The following is a 17,210-nucleotide window of genomic DNA, read 5'->3' on the forward strand; positions in this document are numbered from 1 at the left end:
AAGCTTAATGCAACATTTAGACAACAACTAAACAATGTTAGCCAGTTATACAACATTATTGTACATTGTAACAACATGATAAAATAATAACTTTCAAAATAGGTAGATATAACGAGAGCCATAAACCTCATCAAGGATTTCAAGCTTAGACAATAAGCATCTAATTCCAACATTGCATTTGAATTCACCTGCAAGTGCATGTAAAATTGAAGACATTTTTAGCATGTCACGACTCATTAATTCGACATATTTTTATTAGGACTTAGTATGTTATTTGACTTTTTGACTAAGAATATGTATGACTCGACTTGAGTCGAATGCCCTTATATTTTATTTTTAGACTTTTAGTCGATGATATTAGATGGATAAAAATTTACTTTCTATCAATGTAGTCATTTTTTTATATGTTGATCTTATGAGATTTCGACATGATGGTTAAAAATTGTGATTTCATTTACATGTTTATATTTGATGATGTATGATTGAATGTTTTTAAAATTTGTATTTAAGATATTATTTATGTATTATAATTATGACATCACTAATGCAATGGGTGATGTCGAGTTTGTGAGTGTGCAGGTACTGAAGGCGAAAGGGTGGTTGAGGTAGAGGAGTTTAGCTCCTCAACAAGGTTGGCCCAGAATTTTCATGGTGTAAGCGCGCGTGCACGCACACACACACACACACACACACACACACACACACACACACACACACACACACACACACACACACACACACACACACATGTAGATATTTAATTTCATTAAATCTATTCTCTTTCATTTTCAAAGCTACTTCAAATGCAAAATTTAAAAAATACAATTAAAAGAATAATGATGTGTAGTTTGTTTATTTTAAAATTTAGAAGAACTGTTTATTGTTTTATGACAAATTATGATTCAGATTTAAAATAAAAATTACACTCTCACTTTGTTTTCAATTATTAATTTTAAGTTAAATTTGAAATGGTATAGTTCATTGAGAAATTATTTAGTATTCAATAGTTTTTCAAAATTTTAAATAACATATTGTAGTGGTCTTGACTAAGATGTAGTTTTTTTTAATAGAACTCTTAGTTTTAAAATATCAGTTAGCCAAGTGGCAATTTTTCCTTGTGATAATTTTGTTAGTTGCAAACATAAAAGGGAAAAGGAGTAGACATGTGGGAGTTAATAGTGGATCGATCTGAAGAGAAGAAGATGTCCTCCTAGGCATGAAGAGTTGACTGAACTTTTTCAGCAAAAGAAAAGGCAGATTTAAGGGAGGTCAAACTGGAAGAAAGTGGGGGGACGTTTTTTGTAAAAGGGGGAAGAAAATGTGTTGGGAAAAGGGGAGAAGGATTTAATCCTTTCTAAATTCCATAGGGTGAATGGAGATGCATGCTAAGGGAGGGCAATTTTTCTGTTGAAAAGAGGAGAGTCAATAGTAAAGAGAAGGGGGGAGGGGTCAAAGGAGAGTGATCGAGTTGGAGGGGAAAAGTAGAAGTGAAGGAGGCAGTGGCTTGAGTGGTAAATCAACTTTTGAAGAGAAGCTCCAGAGGCCCTACATGTCCCTCAAACCATCCAAGTTCTGCTCTGCGTTTTATTTATTTATTATGGGTTTTACATTGTTAAAAGTACATTGATACTATATTTCATCTATGGGGTTTCATTAGCAAGAATAGATTTGAATTGCATGAGATTTGATGTTCTTCTATGTGAAATGATGGGAAAGATAAGTCAAACATATTCTAATATCACTTGTAACTCCTGTCAAATTTTATTTGCTGTGGATTTGTTTTAGTTTTCCTTGGCTAAATACACCACAACACTTATATCTCCCTCCTTGTTCACATCGTATTTTTCCTTTGACCTGAGCCTAGGATGATGAGTCTATTATGTTCACTGAGGAGATGGGTAGCCAAACTGGGTACAGTTTCTCCACACCTACGGCTTTCTGGGTGGAATGTCACCTAGTCTCCTAAAGTTTGCTCTCTCTCTCTCTCTCTCTCTCTCTCTCTCTCTCTCTCTCTCTCTCTCTCTGGGATCCTGGGAATGAGTATGTAGAGTGTAATATAAAAAACAACAAGGTTCGGATTGAAGTCAAATGTAAGATATTAGCATATGTTTCTAAGTTCCATAGTAATGTCTTATTATTATTATTATTATTATTATCCATATTGAAACAACGATTTTTTTTACGATTTGTTAACCAAATGATACATTGTGATGTTTGGTATTAACAACATCATAATTTTTAGACCAATAAACATTGTCTTTTATTTATATTTATTTGAGTGTTACCTTCATACAAAGTAATGTGCAAGGTTTAGTAAAACTTAGTTGAAATTACCCAAATGTGTAGAAAATATAACAACAATTCAAAGGGAAAACCATGATTTATAACATTAACTTAAATGGAAGAATGGATAAGTATGGGTTACATCTTATTATTTTTCTTGTACTTGAGATCATTTGAAATAATGAGTTACTTGGAAATTAGTTAAGTGTTATGTTAACTCACTCTTGAATCTAGTAGATTTGTTGTGATGTTGTATAGCCAACGTATTTTCAATTTTTTAGATGTTTCCTTTTGAGATAATTGATTATTGGGTTACATGAAGTTGTAATTGGGAATGAAATTTTGATTCTTTGGGAAGGGTGTTGAACGTGGAATCAAAGAGGAGGGTAATTAAATGGAAAATTTTGATGAATTATTTTTCCTTAGAAATTACCTACTAGTCTTGTACACTAAACTAGTTCATGATGCTTGGCCAAGCTCAGTAAAATAGTTATGCATATGATTGAGATGCAGTGGTTATTTATATTTTTCCCTCTTCAACATCCTTGTGTATGTTTCTACTAGACATATGAGTAAGTAGATTAGGCACAAAGCCTACACCAGATCTTTCCAATCCAATTGTGTCGAGTTGCTAGCCTTCTCGTGCCAGGGTTGAGTAGTTCTTCTTAACTAGAGAACCTCGGGGAGTTAAACACTCCACTGTTGGGCGGTAAAAGCACCTGGACCACTCTTCCATCTCATGATGGCAGATGGACGTTGTTCTGATGGCTCAGAGACGAGATTACATGCAGATGGACACTAAGATTCGATGGCATGTTATTTTTATATGATTATGTTATTTTTATATGCTTATAGAAATTGAGGATATAAGAAGAGATGCATATGAGAAAATAACTAAAGGAGATTGCCTTTTCAGTAAGATTAGTTTGGAGATATATTAGGATGATCAAAAGACTCATCTATAACTTGTAAAGTTGGTGATACAACAATTCCAAGGGTCATTTCAAGTTGTCACTATAGAAGACAATCTCTATTTGTTGTTCAAAAATGAAGAAATTATAAGTAAAGCCATTGGGAAGATCGAAGAATTCGAAGCTTTAGAGCACACTATCAGAAAGTTTCAAAAGAAGCAATGGCAGAAGCTTTGCACGATGGACATTCTAGACCCATTCAATATCATGGTTACTATTGAGAGATTCAAAATAAAACATCCAAGGGTCTTACTGGACTAATAAGGATCAATACCCAGAAGCAAGTTTCACAAATTTGGACTTAGCAATATTTGCAATTTTTAGGAATTTTAGACCTCCAAAAATTCGGACATCTGACAAGTCCAAAAGTGACCAACACTTGGGAGGATTTTGAAGATAAAGTTTTGGACGGTCATGTTCTGACAATTTCAATCGATAACACATTTTTGCATTTTTCTTCACCACTACTAAATATAGAAGCTTTTCTTGCGAAATGGCTATACAACCATTCAGATAGAATGGCTGTATATTATAATTTATTAATTTTTGAAATTTACAAAACAATCAATTTGTAATTTTAATGTAATATTTAATAAGAAATTAATACCCATTCTATTGACTGCGTAGACACTTCCTTTTCTTGTGGGCTTTTGGATGGGATAAGATGCTTCAGAGTTAACTATGAATTGCAAATGAAGAGATAAAGTTGTGCATACAAGATGGGCAATATTTTTATAAGTGAAGTTCGAGCTTGTTGTTGAAGATCATTTTTTGTTGCACTTCCATCTCCTCCTTTGCTCTTTCTTCTTTTCAATTCTCGACATGTAGTGGTTTCGCGCACATAATAAATGAATAAAAAATAGTTCAAGTCAGTTAGCGACTAGTTAGGAGATAGTTTTGCATATAGAAACAAATGTATTTGCATATTTTTTCATATTTATTTGTATACTAGAAACTCTTAACTCTAAAAATATTTTTTCATATTTTTTGTATGCTAGAAACTCTTAACTCTAAAATTCTCAATTTCAAAGTTGTTGCTCTACAAAAGGGGGATTGTACAATGTATTATAGATTGACAAATTGTACAATAAAGTGTGTGCAATTCATGGTCCTATTGAGGGTGTGGTTATTCTTGCTTGAATATTGCATTTTTATGAATCTATGTTGCTAATTTGTAATTGCAATAGAGTTCTTTGTGATCAATATCTGCAACCATTAAATTTTCTAGAGTTTGTTATTGTCATGATTTCTCCATTGTTACTAATTGAAGATAAGTTTTCTACTAGTGCATTAAGATCAATTTGTTTTGTGTGTATACATGTCAAATGTGGTTGCATGATTCAATGAGTTGTGACTAATCATTTGTCTCATAAGTTTTCCTTTGATGATTGCATTTGTGAAGTTTATGTTGGACTTCTCTTGGCTATGTGGATTTCCTAATATTCTCTAAGATTTAATTCAGAGTGTTCAATGGTGGCTTATATCCTTTCAAGAATTTCATTTACTAAAATTTGCTCACAATTGTTGTTACCTTGCTCCTTGCTCCCTTTGTGTTTATTTCTAACAACTAATTAAAATGAATCCATCATAGTCGCATATTAAAATCTAACTAATTAAAATGAAAATCCATCATAGTCGCATATTAAAATCTGTAGTCATTTAAAAATGAAAAAATACAAAAAAAGGAAAGAATTCTCATTGTTTTTTTATTGTCTTACAAATTCATTTTCACAATCTTCAATTGAGCTAAAGAAACCTTGAACTGACTCTCGTCTCCTTCCAGGAGAGAACTCCGTTGATGTCTCCTACACTCGTGAAAGTCAAATCAACAAGTTTAAAATAACTTACATTAGCAAACAATGATTCAATAAAGCCCAACTCATTTATTTAATAGCTTACAAACAATAACCACAACAATAGTGTGATATCTTTCCAATATTCATTTAATTTTTCAATACTTATTTTGTAATAAAATAACTACGAAGTAGCTATTCCATCATAGAATTACTATTTAATTGTTTTATTTTCCAATGGCATTAAGTTTCCACAATGCATGATGATGGTCATTGAAGGCTTCTCAAATAACCATGTGTATATATTTAGTCTTGACATTCTTTTTTATTTTCTTTCAGACATAAATTTCTTATATTAGTGTAACATATTGTTTAATTGTGATAATTTGTCAAATTATACTAGTATAGATATCTTAAATAAATCTATCCGAATAAATGTCAATAGATATCTATTATAAGCATGATTAAAATTTAATTTACTACATCTAAAAATATTTTTATTTCCATTTTTTTTTTGCACTTAAATTTTTTTATATTTTGCCTCTTTTTTTGCACACACAAGTTATTTTAAAAATAATTATTTGTCTCTTAATTTATAATTTTTAAAACATTTTATGGATCATTTTTAAAACTTTTTAAAAATAATATACCATATTTATAACAAATATTAAGATCTTGACATGTAGATGGTTGTCAAATTTAACGTAGAAAGTAAATTTTACACACCTTCCCACTCCACCCATTCTGCCATTATAGAATGCCTGCCATTAATTACTAGCTAAATCATTAATAATATTCAATATACAATAGACCAAACTTAAGGGTTCACTTCACATTTATTTTAAAATGGTATTACCAAAATAATAGAAGTCAATAGGCCATCAACATACTTTTGAAGTTTAATGATTTTCTACAATAATCTAAAGATGGTCTTGTTGAGAGAAAGGTCCCAACATTATAAGAGATGGTACTTGGTCTAATGACTTCCGCAAAACCCATCAATCCCTAGCTCTTAGGCAAAGAGATTTCAGTCTAAGATTCAAGCTCTTATGTCAAGAAACTAAATGATTCTTTCCAGTATTGAAAATAAAATATTCCTCTTTAACTTTGCGAGAAACTTGGGAGAAAAAAATGCGAAGTAAACGTAACACACCGTAAAAATGTAATAAGTATGGATATAATGTTACAATGATTATTACATTATCTTCAAGTTCAAACTACAGCTTTAGTCAGGAATTTGTTCGAAGTCGTCACATCACTATGCTTTTGCTTCGTCATCATACATAAAATGCTTAGTCAGATGTTGTTGCTTAGTCATCAAATATACACAAAGTGCCGTGGTATATGTTATTGCCCAGGTGCTAGGCTAAAAGAGCTTACTTTCAATGGTGTTGCAACCACAAGTGGGGCCTCTGGAGAATTAGTAATAGCATAGTTATCATGCATGAATCTGCTTTCGACTATGGATTCATCTTTTGGAACAATCTTATAGCAATAACAGCTTTTTAGCCCCTCCTGCGTTCTGTAGCACTCATGATTACTATTTTTCACTTGTTTGAAATTCCAGATGACAGAAAAATTGCCAATGCTGGCAACAAGATGGCGCTCTTGCCTCCCGCTATCAGTAACCTGCAATGACAAGAAGATGTTAGATATTTCTACTAGTGCGAAAGTGAGAGAGGTCCTACTGGTAATCAAATAGATGTAAATCCATACTTTCTAAAACAATTTATATTCTTAAGCATCCTACTCAAAATTGATGATATTTATCTAATCGAGATTATTTGCGTTCTAAAACTCAATACTGTAAGGATAGGGCAGACGATTCGTACAGAATAAATTTCTTAAAAATTGGAAGATGTTTAAAATTTAAAGACACAAATATATTGGGAACCCTGTGTTGAGAAAGATTGAATATCTTTCAGGTTTCCATATCTGCTTATTTTGAAATTATTGCTCCTAATTCAACTGGTTCAATTCTTAGTTTAAGGGAACAGGGAAAGTGGTCAGTAGAGTTCAATCCGTATAAATCCTTACTTCAAGAAACAAATACAGAATATTGATAAAGATTGGAGAAGATTTCTCAACTTTCAGAATTGCATGATTATTTGAATCATAAGTAACCAGTTTACCAGTAAGCTACGAAGTCCAGGTAAACTTGCCGAAAGAAATAGGTTAGCATTAATAGTTATTTTTTACAGGCTCCTTGAGAAAAATTTCAGAATATCAATCCTATTTTGAAAAATAAGTCTTGTTTGTCGGTAGCCTTTATGTACTTTAGGATGGAACTTTGAGAAATATTGTCTACTATTCATGGAACAAAAAATTTCGTTTCCATTAATTGTTAATTAACAAAAAAAAGTTTTGAGTTCATCACCAGTGCCACCACAAACAATCATCTCACAAAAAATTGAGATGACTTAATCATGGCGTAACATAACCAGTTGACAGAGAAGACATGGATCTGTGCGGAGAGACCCTAAAGAATGGAAAGGAAGAGCTATGACGAGAGATCCTAAAGAATGGAAATGAAGAGCTATTGTTACTAATGTCACTATCCCTCTCAACTAACATAGGAGCTTGGAAAAACCTACGTCTCAAATAATTTATTAGTTGCAGAAGTATTTTGTATACGGTTTTTTCAGAAAGGATGTCAAATTCTTTCTTAAACCTAAAGAGGAGAAAGATAGAAGGGAAAAAAAGCTATCAATGTCTACCCCATAATTACCAGTTAAGGGAGAAATGGGCAGCACAACAAAAAAGTATAGATTATTATTCAGCAATATCATTCTTCAGATAGTGTGAAAGGATGGTCTGGTAAAAGGAATTAAATAGGAAATAATCTCTCTCATGCCTGTGGCCTTAAGATGAACAACACCAAAAACAAATTCATTCAACCGATCACCTTGAGATTCCCTCAAAAAGTAGATAAAAGTATAAGGTAAAAGAAGAGACACCTAAGAAGAAAGATATTTGTTTCCGTTTAAAGCATCTGAGAGGAAAGAATTCATACTTTTGAAAGTATATAACAGATCTATCACCCATCTTATCTTATCAGATGGGCAAATGATTAATAAAACAAATTATCAAACTAGTACATCTCTGATGCAGGAGCATCTTGCATGGGAAAATTGAATAAAATAAAATAAAATAAAATAAAATTTGAAAAATTAATATAAATTAAAAAAAAAAAAAAAAAATTTGTGGAGGAGAGAGAAAGTGACGAAAATTAAAGGAGAAATAAAAAAATAAAAAATAAAAAAATAAAAAAGGAGAAAAGAAAGAAAAAGAGGATTTCTATTTTCGAGGTGCATAGGTGGCATAATAGAAAAATAAAAAATAAATGGTTGTCATTCCATTTATCGAAGTGTGTGGGTAGAATTCTAGAAAGTTATGAATATTGTAGAAAGTTGTGGATATTGTAGAAGGTTATGGAAGTTGAAGAAGATTGTGGAGGAATTCTAGAAGGTTGTGGATAAGTCATGCATGGGGTGGTAAGTGCCTATTTAAGCAAGGCATATGAGCATTTCTAAATCAAGCTCAAAGAGTAGCTTGAGAAGTAGAAGCTCAAGGAGTAGCTTGAGAAGTGGAAGCTCAAGGAGTAGAAGCTCTAGAAGTGGAAGCTCGAGAAGTGGAAACTTGGAAAGTGTGAAAGAGAAGGAGGAAGTGAAGAGTGAGTTTTCTTGAGTCTGTGGACAGAGCGCCGAATGTGAGGCAGTTTACAGCAAGATTGTGATGGACTTGTGAGTGTAGACAGAGCGCCGAATGTGAGGCAGTTTACGCTTGGATCTTGGATAAAGTTGGAGAAGAGCTAGTGACTGCAATTTAGAAACAAGGAGGTTGCTTGGTGGCTTGCGAGCACAAGTTGAGATCTCAGAGGTTTCTACCAGAGTGTGGAGCTGGACTAGCTTGGGTTTGGATTGGATCTTGAGAGATCTTGTAGAAATGTTATTGTAATTGCTAAAGATTTTCAAGTATAATAAAATTGCTTGGGAAGTATTTTGTCATTTCTTGTCTCCATTTTGTGGCATTTTTGGTTATGAGTTGGTAAGGGTAGTGCATACCTTCATTAGTGGTATCAGAGTAGGCCCTTCGTCAGTGGTATCAGAGCGTACCTTCATCAAGTGGTATCAGAGCGGTACTTCGTCAGTGGTATCAGAGCCGTACTTCATCAGTCGTATCAGAGCCATACTTCATCAGTGGTATCAGAGCAGGAGTTCCTGAGTGTACAAGTAGATCACCGAAGTGTGAGGCAGTTTGTACTAGGATCTTGGTTGGGTGAAGTTTATTAGAGTGGAAGTTCTTAAGCGTGTAAACAGATCGCCGAAGCTGAGGCAGTTTGCACCAGGACCTTGGGAGGACATGTAGATTGATCGATGGATGCGGAGATGGAAGACTAAACTTGTTGAGGCATGATTGTGGAGAGCTGGTGGATTGCAGATCCGTTGTCCTAGACTTGTGATGTGGTTCCTCATTATTCGTGCGAGGTGGCAGGTTGCGATCTGACTTGCAAACAATTTGAGGTTGTCACAAGGAGTGTGGGAAGGATTTGTTGCAAAGGGTTTACGAAGATCTTGGGAGATGGCTCCAAGAGGATTGGACCCTAAGATGATTGCGAAAATCCATGATATAGTGGAGAGGAATTTTTCTAAGATGATTTCTCAGTTGGATGCTAGATTGGCTAATCAAGCTAAGAAGGTCAAGGTGGAAGAGGTTGGTTTTGTTGATCAGATTATGGAGTCTGATACAGAACTTGCAGAGCAACTAGAGGTTGTTGCTAAAGATATTCATAACCTTGTTGATGTTGGGACAAAGGTTGGTTTTCATGATCAGTTGGTTGAGTCTGACATGGAGACTACAGAGCATTTGGTCGTGGATGATCTAGTTGATGTTGGTGGTGACTTGTATGTTGCAGAGCACTTGGTCGTGGATGATCCGATTGTTGTTGGAGGTGAGTTATGTATTGCAGAGCATCTTGTTGTGAGCAATGAGGTTGCTGGTGTTGAGAGTTTGGCATGTGTTGATGGAGATCTACATGTCGCTGTTGATGTGGGGTTTGTTGCTACGGGTGTGGATTCACTAGTTGTTGATGTGGATGAGAGTTTTCTGTTGAAGCATTATGTTCGGTTTGTTCCTGAAAGTGAGCATGTTGATTGGATGTTTGAGATTTGGGTGTTTGATAGAGTAGTGCAGATGTGGAAGATTTGCATGGTGGTTTTCTTGTCCCTGTTGAGGTGGAAACCTTTGGTGAAGATGAAGATGGTGGTAGATCTTTCTTTTTGGCGTCAAAGTGTGGGACACACTTTTCTATCTACCGGGAGAGTCTGATGTAGGAGCATCTTGCATGGGAAAATTGAAAAAAAAAAATAAATAAATAAATTGTGGAGGAGAGAGAAAGTGACGAAAATTAAAGGAGAAATAAAAAAAATAAAAATAAAAAAAGGAAAAAGGAGAAAAGAAAGAAAAAGAGGATTTCTATTTTCGAGGTGCATAGGTGGCATAATAGAAAAATAAAAAATAAATGGTTGTCATTCCATTTATCGAGGTGTGTGGATAGAATTCTAGAAAGTTATGAATATTGTAAAAAGTTGTGGATATTGTAGAAGGTAATGGAAGTTGTAGAAGATTGTGCAGGAATTCTAGAAGGTTGTGGATAAGTCATGCATGGGGTGGTAAGTGCCTATTTAAGCAAGGCATATAAGCATTTCTAAATCAAGCTCAAGGAGTCGCTTGAGAAGTAGAAGCTCAAGGAGTAGCTTGAGAAGTGGAAGCTCAAGGAGAAGCTCGAGGAGTAGAAGCTCTAGAAGTTGAAGCTCGAGTAGTGGAAACTTGGAAAGTGTGAAAGAGAAGGAGGTAGTGAAGAGTGAGTTTTTTTGAGTCTGTGGACAGAGCGCCGAATGTGAGGCAGTTTACGCTTGGATCTTGGATAAAGTTGGAGAAGAGCTAGTGACTGCAATTTAGAAACAAGGAGGTTGCTTGGTGGCTTGCGAGCACAAGTTGAGATCTCAGAGGTTTCTACCAGAGTGTGGAGTTGGACTAGCTTGGGTTTGGATTGGATCTTGAGAGATCTTGTAGAAATGTTATTGTAATTGCTAAAGATTTTCAAGTATAATAAAATTGCTTGGGAAGTATTTTGTCATTTCTTGTCTCCATTTTGTGGCATTTTTGGTTATGAGTTGGTAAGGGTAGTGCATACCTTCATTAGTGGTATCAGAGTAGGCCCTTCGTCAGTGGTATCAGAGCGTACCTTCATCAAGTGGTATCAGAGCGGTACTTCGTCAGTGGTATCAGAGCCGTACCTCTATCAATCTCACTAGCTCCTACGAATTCAATAGGGATCTCATAACAGATGACTTGGGTTCAGGTCCCATTGCTTAAGCATAAAAACCCAAATTTTATCTTTTGGGGCATATAGCTTTCATCTCCCACTACTTACAAGGTAAAACTAAACATACAATCTTATCCAAAGGCATTTACACTAGACCTATGGATTGTGGAAATTTAATAGACTTAAAGATAACATTAGTTGGATCAATTACAAATTTACTACCTAACATAATGATTAGATTCAAATGAAAAAAATTACCAAATGAGGGTATAAAATAAAGAAAGTTTTGTTCATCCAAACTTTGTAGTTTATCTTGCTAATATATGTATACTCCAGATACAAACTATTCCTGCAGGGCAATCCAAATTTGCACATACTATATTCAAAAGGTTGGATCTGCATAATTGTACACAACAAGCTACTACCATTGACTGTGACATATAAGAACTTGTAGCATTTGCTCAACATGCCTGTACTGTTCCCCAATCTACTGACTTAGAGCATGCAAAAGATATTTTCACATCTATGCAGCAGATGATGTATATTGATGTCTAGTGCTCTCCAAAAAACTAGCAATAGATATTTACTAAATCAACAAAAGAGAATTTGCAAAGCAAGTAAATAGCTCAAGAAAAGGGAAGCCTACCCAAGAAAACTGGCCTCCATGTAGCTTGTTCTTTTTTCCAGCAAGATGTGCATGTACAGGAGTAAGCTTAAGCAGCCTTGGTGCTGCAATCTTGTTCCCCATCCGACCAGTGAAACCTGTCTTTGGCTTCCCATCTTTGTCTGTGAAGACGGTACTGATAAGAATAAGGTAAGTATCAGTGGTTCCAAGAATCCATTTCCCATCATAAGTGACATCAACATGTGTGATAGGCGACCCAAGTCCAGGAAAAGCTGTTTTGGCCTGCCTCATTGATGTCTTCCCATACAAACGTATCTTTCCATCAGAGGATCCAACTACGATACATCCATCTCCAGAGCTTGCAAAACACTGGAAATTAGTCCCTCGGGAAAACTGGTGACCTTCATTCCAACCTAATACAGGACTATTGATCTGTTGGACATTTCCAACCCTGTCCCGCATATCCCACCTACAAAGCCTATTGTCGTCAAGCCCCAGGAATGTTGATTCGGAAGGATCCAATTGGGCACCCTTGTTATCATTAGCGACATCCCTCATTGTAATAGGAGTTCCATCCTTCTCAAACTTCCATTCCGTCACAACCTTACCCGTTTCAATATCCAACTGATGAACTCCGGTGGAGTGAGGCATGCCCTTCTTTGCAGGACTCATCAGAATCATATTGCTCTCTGCTTTCATAAGCATGCCCTTTTTGGGTGTAGCAAAATAAGATTCCCCACCACCACCGCCAACGCCACCCAATTCAACCTTCCTGAACTTGACAGCCATCCCCTTTCCGTGTAATCCAAGAGGAGAATTCTTTACCGCCTCAATCCCATACTCGTTGACCAAAAAACTATGATCCAGGCCACCTATTGTCAAACTTTGGATCCCCCCATTAACAGCTTCTTCATACTCCTCTCTCAAATTCTTCACCTTCTTATTCTGATCTTCTTCCCCCAAGCTCTCCTCTGCATCCTCCCAAACAGAGTCATCAGCAGCATCGGGATTAGCCCATCCCATAAAATCCTTCCCAAATACCTTAACCTTGTTCTCCTCGGTAGCCTCAAGTAAGTAGGTATTCTCGAACAAACAATTCTGAAACCCCGTAACAAAATTCCTATATCCCTCTGGACTGAGAAACTTCACTGCCCAAACCCCCTGATTTACAAAATCAGCCCTTAGCTGTTCATCACAAAACCTCATCTGCAGCCTATCATCCACTCTTCCCTTCACCTTGTCTCCCACATTAATCATCCAACTCCTAAAAACCCCTTTAGCTCTATCCCCCATCCAGTCTTCTTCTTCATCCGTACCCTCGTCATCATCATCACCCCCTTCTCTGAAAAAACTATAACTAGCCACTTTATCAGCAACTACCCATTTAGCATTGGCTGAGTTTCCCCCAATATGTTTATACAATTTAACCTGTTGGGAACTGTTACCTACCTGGGCATTGTCCAGAGAAAGCGATTTGAGCTTTGCACCCAATTCGGAGGCCGCGAGATTCGATCTCTGGCTGCTGGATTCAGAACCTACAGAGGAACTGGTTTCTTCCTCGCCTTCAGAACTCGAGCTGTCTAGCTCATCAACCCTACTGTGAGATCCACCCATTTGAGAACTCTATACTTGGTTTTCAGAAAAGGGCAATTCAGTAGAAATGACAAAGAGGACAGGATATATGCGGGCCAATGTCGAGCTCTTTCTGCCTAAATTTTATAAAATCGCCCAGTCTTCCCTTCACTGAGAGATTTATAACTTTTCTTTTTCTTTTCTTCGACAAGAGATGACTTAGGATGTAAGCAACACAATGATTATCCGTAGTCGGTTAAAGATAAATGCTATGCCAAGCGTGATGAACACTACGTTTCGCAGTGGTGCACATATTTCAGGTAACTAAGTGAAACCCTAGTTTTTAGTGGAAATGACACCTAGGGTAATTAACGAGTTGAGTTTTAAAGGATTTTGTAAAGCCGCGTCCTTTTAGCCCATTTGACAGCACACGCGGAAAATTCAGTATGAAAATGATAATTTGTTAGGTCTAGTGGCGAATTTTTTACCTTTAAATGTATACGACAACTTCAAAATTTATTGGCTTGTATGAGTGGACATAGTATATATATATATATATATATATATGGCGTTTTCTAAGTTATTAATGTTTAAAAATCTAATTATAGGTAAATATAATATTAATACACCACCACTTCAATATGAGTGGACACAGTGTATGTATATGTGTGTGTGGGGCATTTTCTAAATTATTAACGTTTAAAATCTTATTATAATTAAACATAATATCAAATTATATTGTAGTTAATAATGTTAATATATAAATATATTATAATATTTATTATAAAAATAATTGATTTAGAATATTTTGAAACAATAGAATATAATTATTTCGTAATATTAAATTCTATTTATTTTTATGAATTTAGAAACTTATTATAATAGATAAAATCTTAGATTCTTTTCTTATTATTAATATTCATCAATTAAATATGATTTATCATTAATATTGATATATAATATTTATCATTTAATATTTATAATTATTATTTGATTCTAATTTTATAAGTTTTCTTAAGAGAACTATGAGAAATGGGCTAGTTTTAAAAAGTTATAATTTTTTAAAAATAATTTTAAAAATATTTTCTATCTAAAACATTTTTTATTGAAGTATATCTATAATTTTTATATCAAACAATATTATCAAATTGAGTTTTCTTCAATTTTATTGGTCTAAAGTTTGAAGTGATATAAGTGGATTTGTAGGGGGTATAAATATTTGTCATCTCATGTACAATGAAACAAAATGGCAAAACATGTTATACAAATAACTAAGAGAAATTAGGGTTTTCACACTGTTCTAATTCTAAAAGCATGCAAAAAGACCCTAATATATTGGCATTACTTTAGTATAGTTTTATAATATTTAGTTGACACGTTAACCCAATTACATCCCCTTTTAAGTATCGATGTCAAACTTGTTCTATGCTATTCAATAATAGACCACATTGTTAGGCTTCTCTTTATCTCCCAATTTTTGTTATATTTTATTTTTAAAAGTATAAAAGTGAGTTAAAATAAGTTTTATTTAATATTCTAGCAACTCATGTTTACTATTCGTCTTGCTCAATGCCTTCCAACAAAGGATACAAGGACTCAAATAAAATTATTTATCGATTTCTTTGAACTAAATGAAATGGCAACATGTGATTTATAACCACTTCATGGACTCATTGCTTTCAACCCAAGTCCAAAAGGGGTCTTGAATTACTAAGTCTCAAGACTCGAGATTTTGTTAGCTACTAAATGGATTATCATAGTTATCAAAAAGGATGATTTGTGAAAAGTCTTTTTTCAAAATAATTAAATTTTCTCTCACTTAAACAAAAAAGGAAAGTTGTGGGCATTTAGATATAATTATTGTTGTTCATTTCTTCTCTATGAAGGCATCTCCTTCCCTCCAATTAATTTTGAAGGCTTGACAAAATATTTGTCATCTTCTAAGATGGAGAAATGCTTATCTACAACATGGTTTTAGCTTCTCCACTTCTTCCATTTTGTGGAATAAACATACATTGTATTATAAGAAACTTTACACCTTCTATTTTCCAAGATAACCATACTTCCTATGTAAAAAAACATCAATAAGGTTGTAGATCTATGGGATTTTAACATATTGAATTGGTTACCATGACATCTTGTTAAATCTTAATTCTATTTGAACTTCAATAATATAAATTATTTCTAATATTTATGGAACCATTATGGGGTTATCTATGAAATCTTGTAAACCTATTCATTCCATCTTTTTCAAAGATTGGCACTAGTTATCTTCTTACCTTTTCATGTTTTTTCCCTTCAAAAGGATATGTAAAGGATATGTATGTAGTTGCTTCCTATTCTTCCCATGAAATCTCATCCAAACATAAAATGGAATTGTAAATTTACTAAAAACAACTTGTGCCAAACTTTCTTCTCAAATTTAGAAAACAAAAAATAATGTTGAAGCCCAAATAATGGCATAGCAGATACTACATTGCAAGTTGCCTATTGGAGGCAATTTGAGGTGTATTATAGTTCAACTCATTAGTTGTCCTTTTTGCTAGAAATGATAAGGCATGGGACATACTTTTGGAGATTTTAGTTTGTTAAGAAACTATGGAAGCTTGCCTTTCATTCTATATACCAAATATATTATATTTTATCATAGTCTTAATTAGAAAGGAGCATTACTTAGTTTCAAGCTTCTTAATAATGTTATTGGTGATGGAGCTCAATAGACTACCTTATTACATTTATGCAAAGTCCTTTGTAAAGAACTTTTTAACAACCACAAAAAAGCATCAAGAATTTTTCGTTCAAAAACTCTAAATTGACATATTTTATTGTCTTACATTGCTTTTTTGTCTACCATAGACAAATTCTAGAAAAAAGTTGAAGATTGATCTTTAAATTCAATAGATCAAATGTCAAGTAGATCAACTACTAAAATATGAGAATATTTATGTAAGTAATGAATTGAATTTTTTGTTACAAAAATGATAATGATTTCATATTCTTCTAGTCTATTTGTCCATGGGCTTGGCTATTTTTTTTATGTTCATCAAGTCTAGTTACTCATGCATCTAGTCATTTTGGATGTGTTTGTTGTTCTAAGTGGTTTGTAATTTCTTGGCATACTACTCGATTGTCTTATTGTGAAAAAGTTATTACATTATTTCAATAAATAAAAAGAGACCATTTGAAGAGTTTTTTTTCTATGTTTAATAATTTACATCATTTATTTTTATGTCCCCCTTCATAGCATCTTCATGAGAATATTAGATCCTTTAAGTTCTAGGCTCATTGTTTTCTTACTGTGCTCCTTGTTGAAACCATGCTTATCTCCAACACCTTTTTACTAGCTTCAACAATATATCGGTGAGTAATTTGGCATCTTATTCATTGTATGTTTGTTCGTCATTGAGACTTCATTATTTATTGAGGCAATTTTGAAGTATAAACAATTCCCTAACATCCTACATGGATTACGATGTGCTTCAAATTTCAACCAAAGGCTATGCTAATGAAAAGTTATTCAACATTTAAACCTCTAATGTACACTTCATTAACTTAATGATGCACATATGGTGTTAAGTGCATTGCTAACTTGGATATCATTGCAATTGTGCTCTTGGGTATGTGCAGCAAGTTGTGGT

At 34.1% G+C, this 17,210-nt stretch overlaps 1 protein-coding gene across 1 annotated transcript; it reads right to left on the minus strand.

Moving 5' to 3' along the window:
• Positions 1-6,179: 6,179 nt before the first annotated feature.
• On the minus strand, positions 6,180-13,726 carry LOC149544474 (protein CYPRO4-like). Its single transcript, XM_089798870.1, has 2 exons — positions 12,022-13,726; positions 6,180-6,676 (listed from the first exon to the last, which is right to left on the minus strand). Exons 1-2 carry the CDS (start codon positions 13,612-13,614, stop codon positions 6,395-6,397), a joined length of 1,875 nt encoding a protein of 624 aa, XP_089654996.1. The 5' UTR covers positions 13,615-13,726; the 3' UTR covers positions 6,180-6,394.
• Between the last annotated feature and the right edge of the window lie 3,484 nt (positions 13,727-17,210).

This window comes from Cupressus sempervirens, chromosome 8, assembly GCF_028749045.1.
Source record: "Cupressus sempervirens isolate cs-2001-9-10 chromosome 8, ASM2874904v1, whole genome shotgun sequence".
Taxonomy (NCBI): Eukaryota; Viridiplantae; Streptophyta; class Pinopsida; order Cupressales; family Cupressaceae; genus Cupressus; species Cupressus sempervirens.

Excerpts from the sequence above, each read along its gene's own strand:
- LOC149544474 (XM_089798870.1), bottom strand. The coding sequence starts at position 13,614 with ATGGGTGGATCTCACAGTAGGGTTGATGAGCTAGACAGCTCGAGTTCT. Across the intron at positions 6,677-12,021 it reads ATGGAGGCCAGTTTTCTTGG|GTTACTGATAGCGGGAGGCA; the intron begins GTAGGCTTCCCT and ends TTGTCATTGCAG.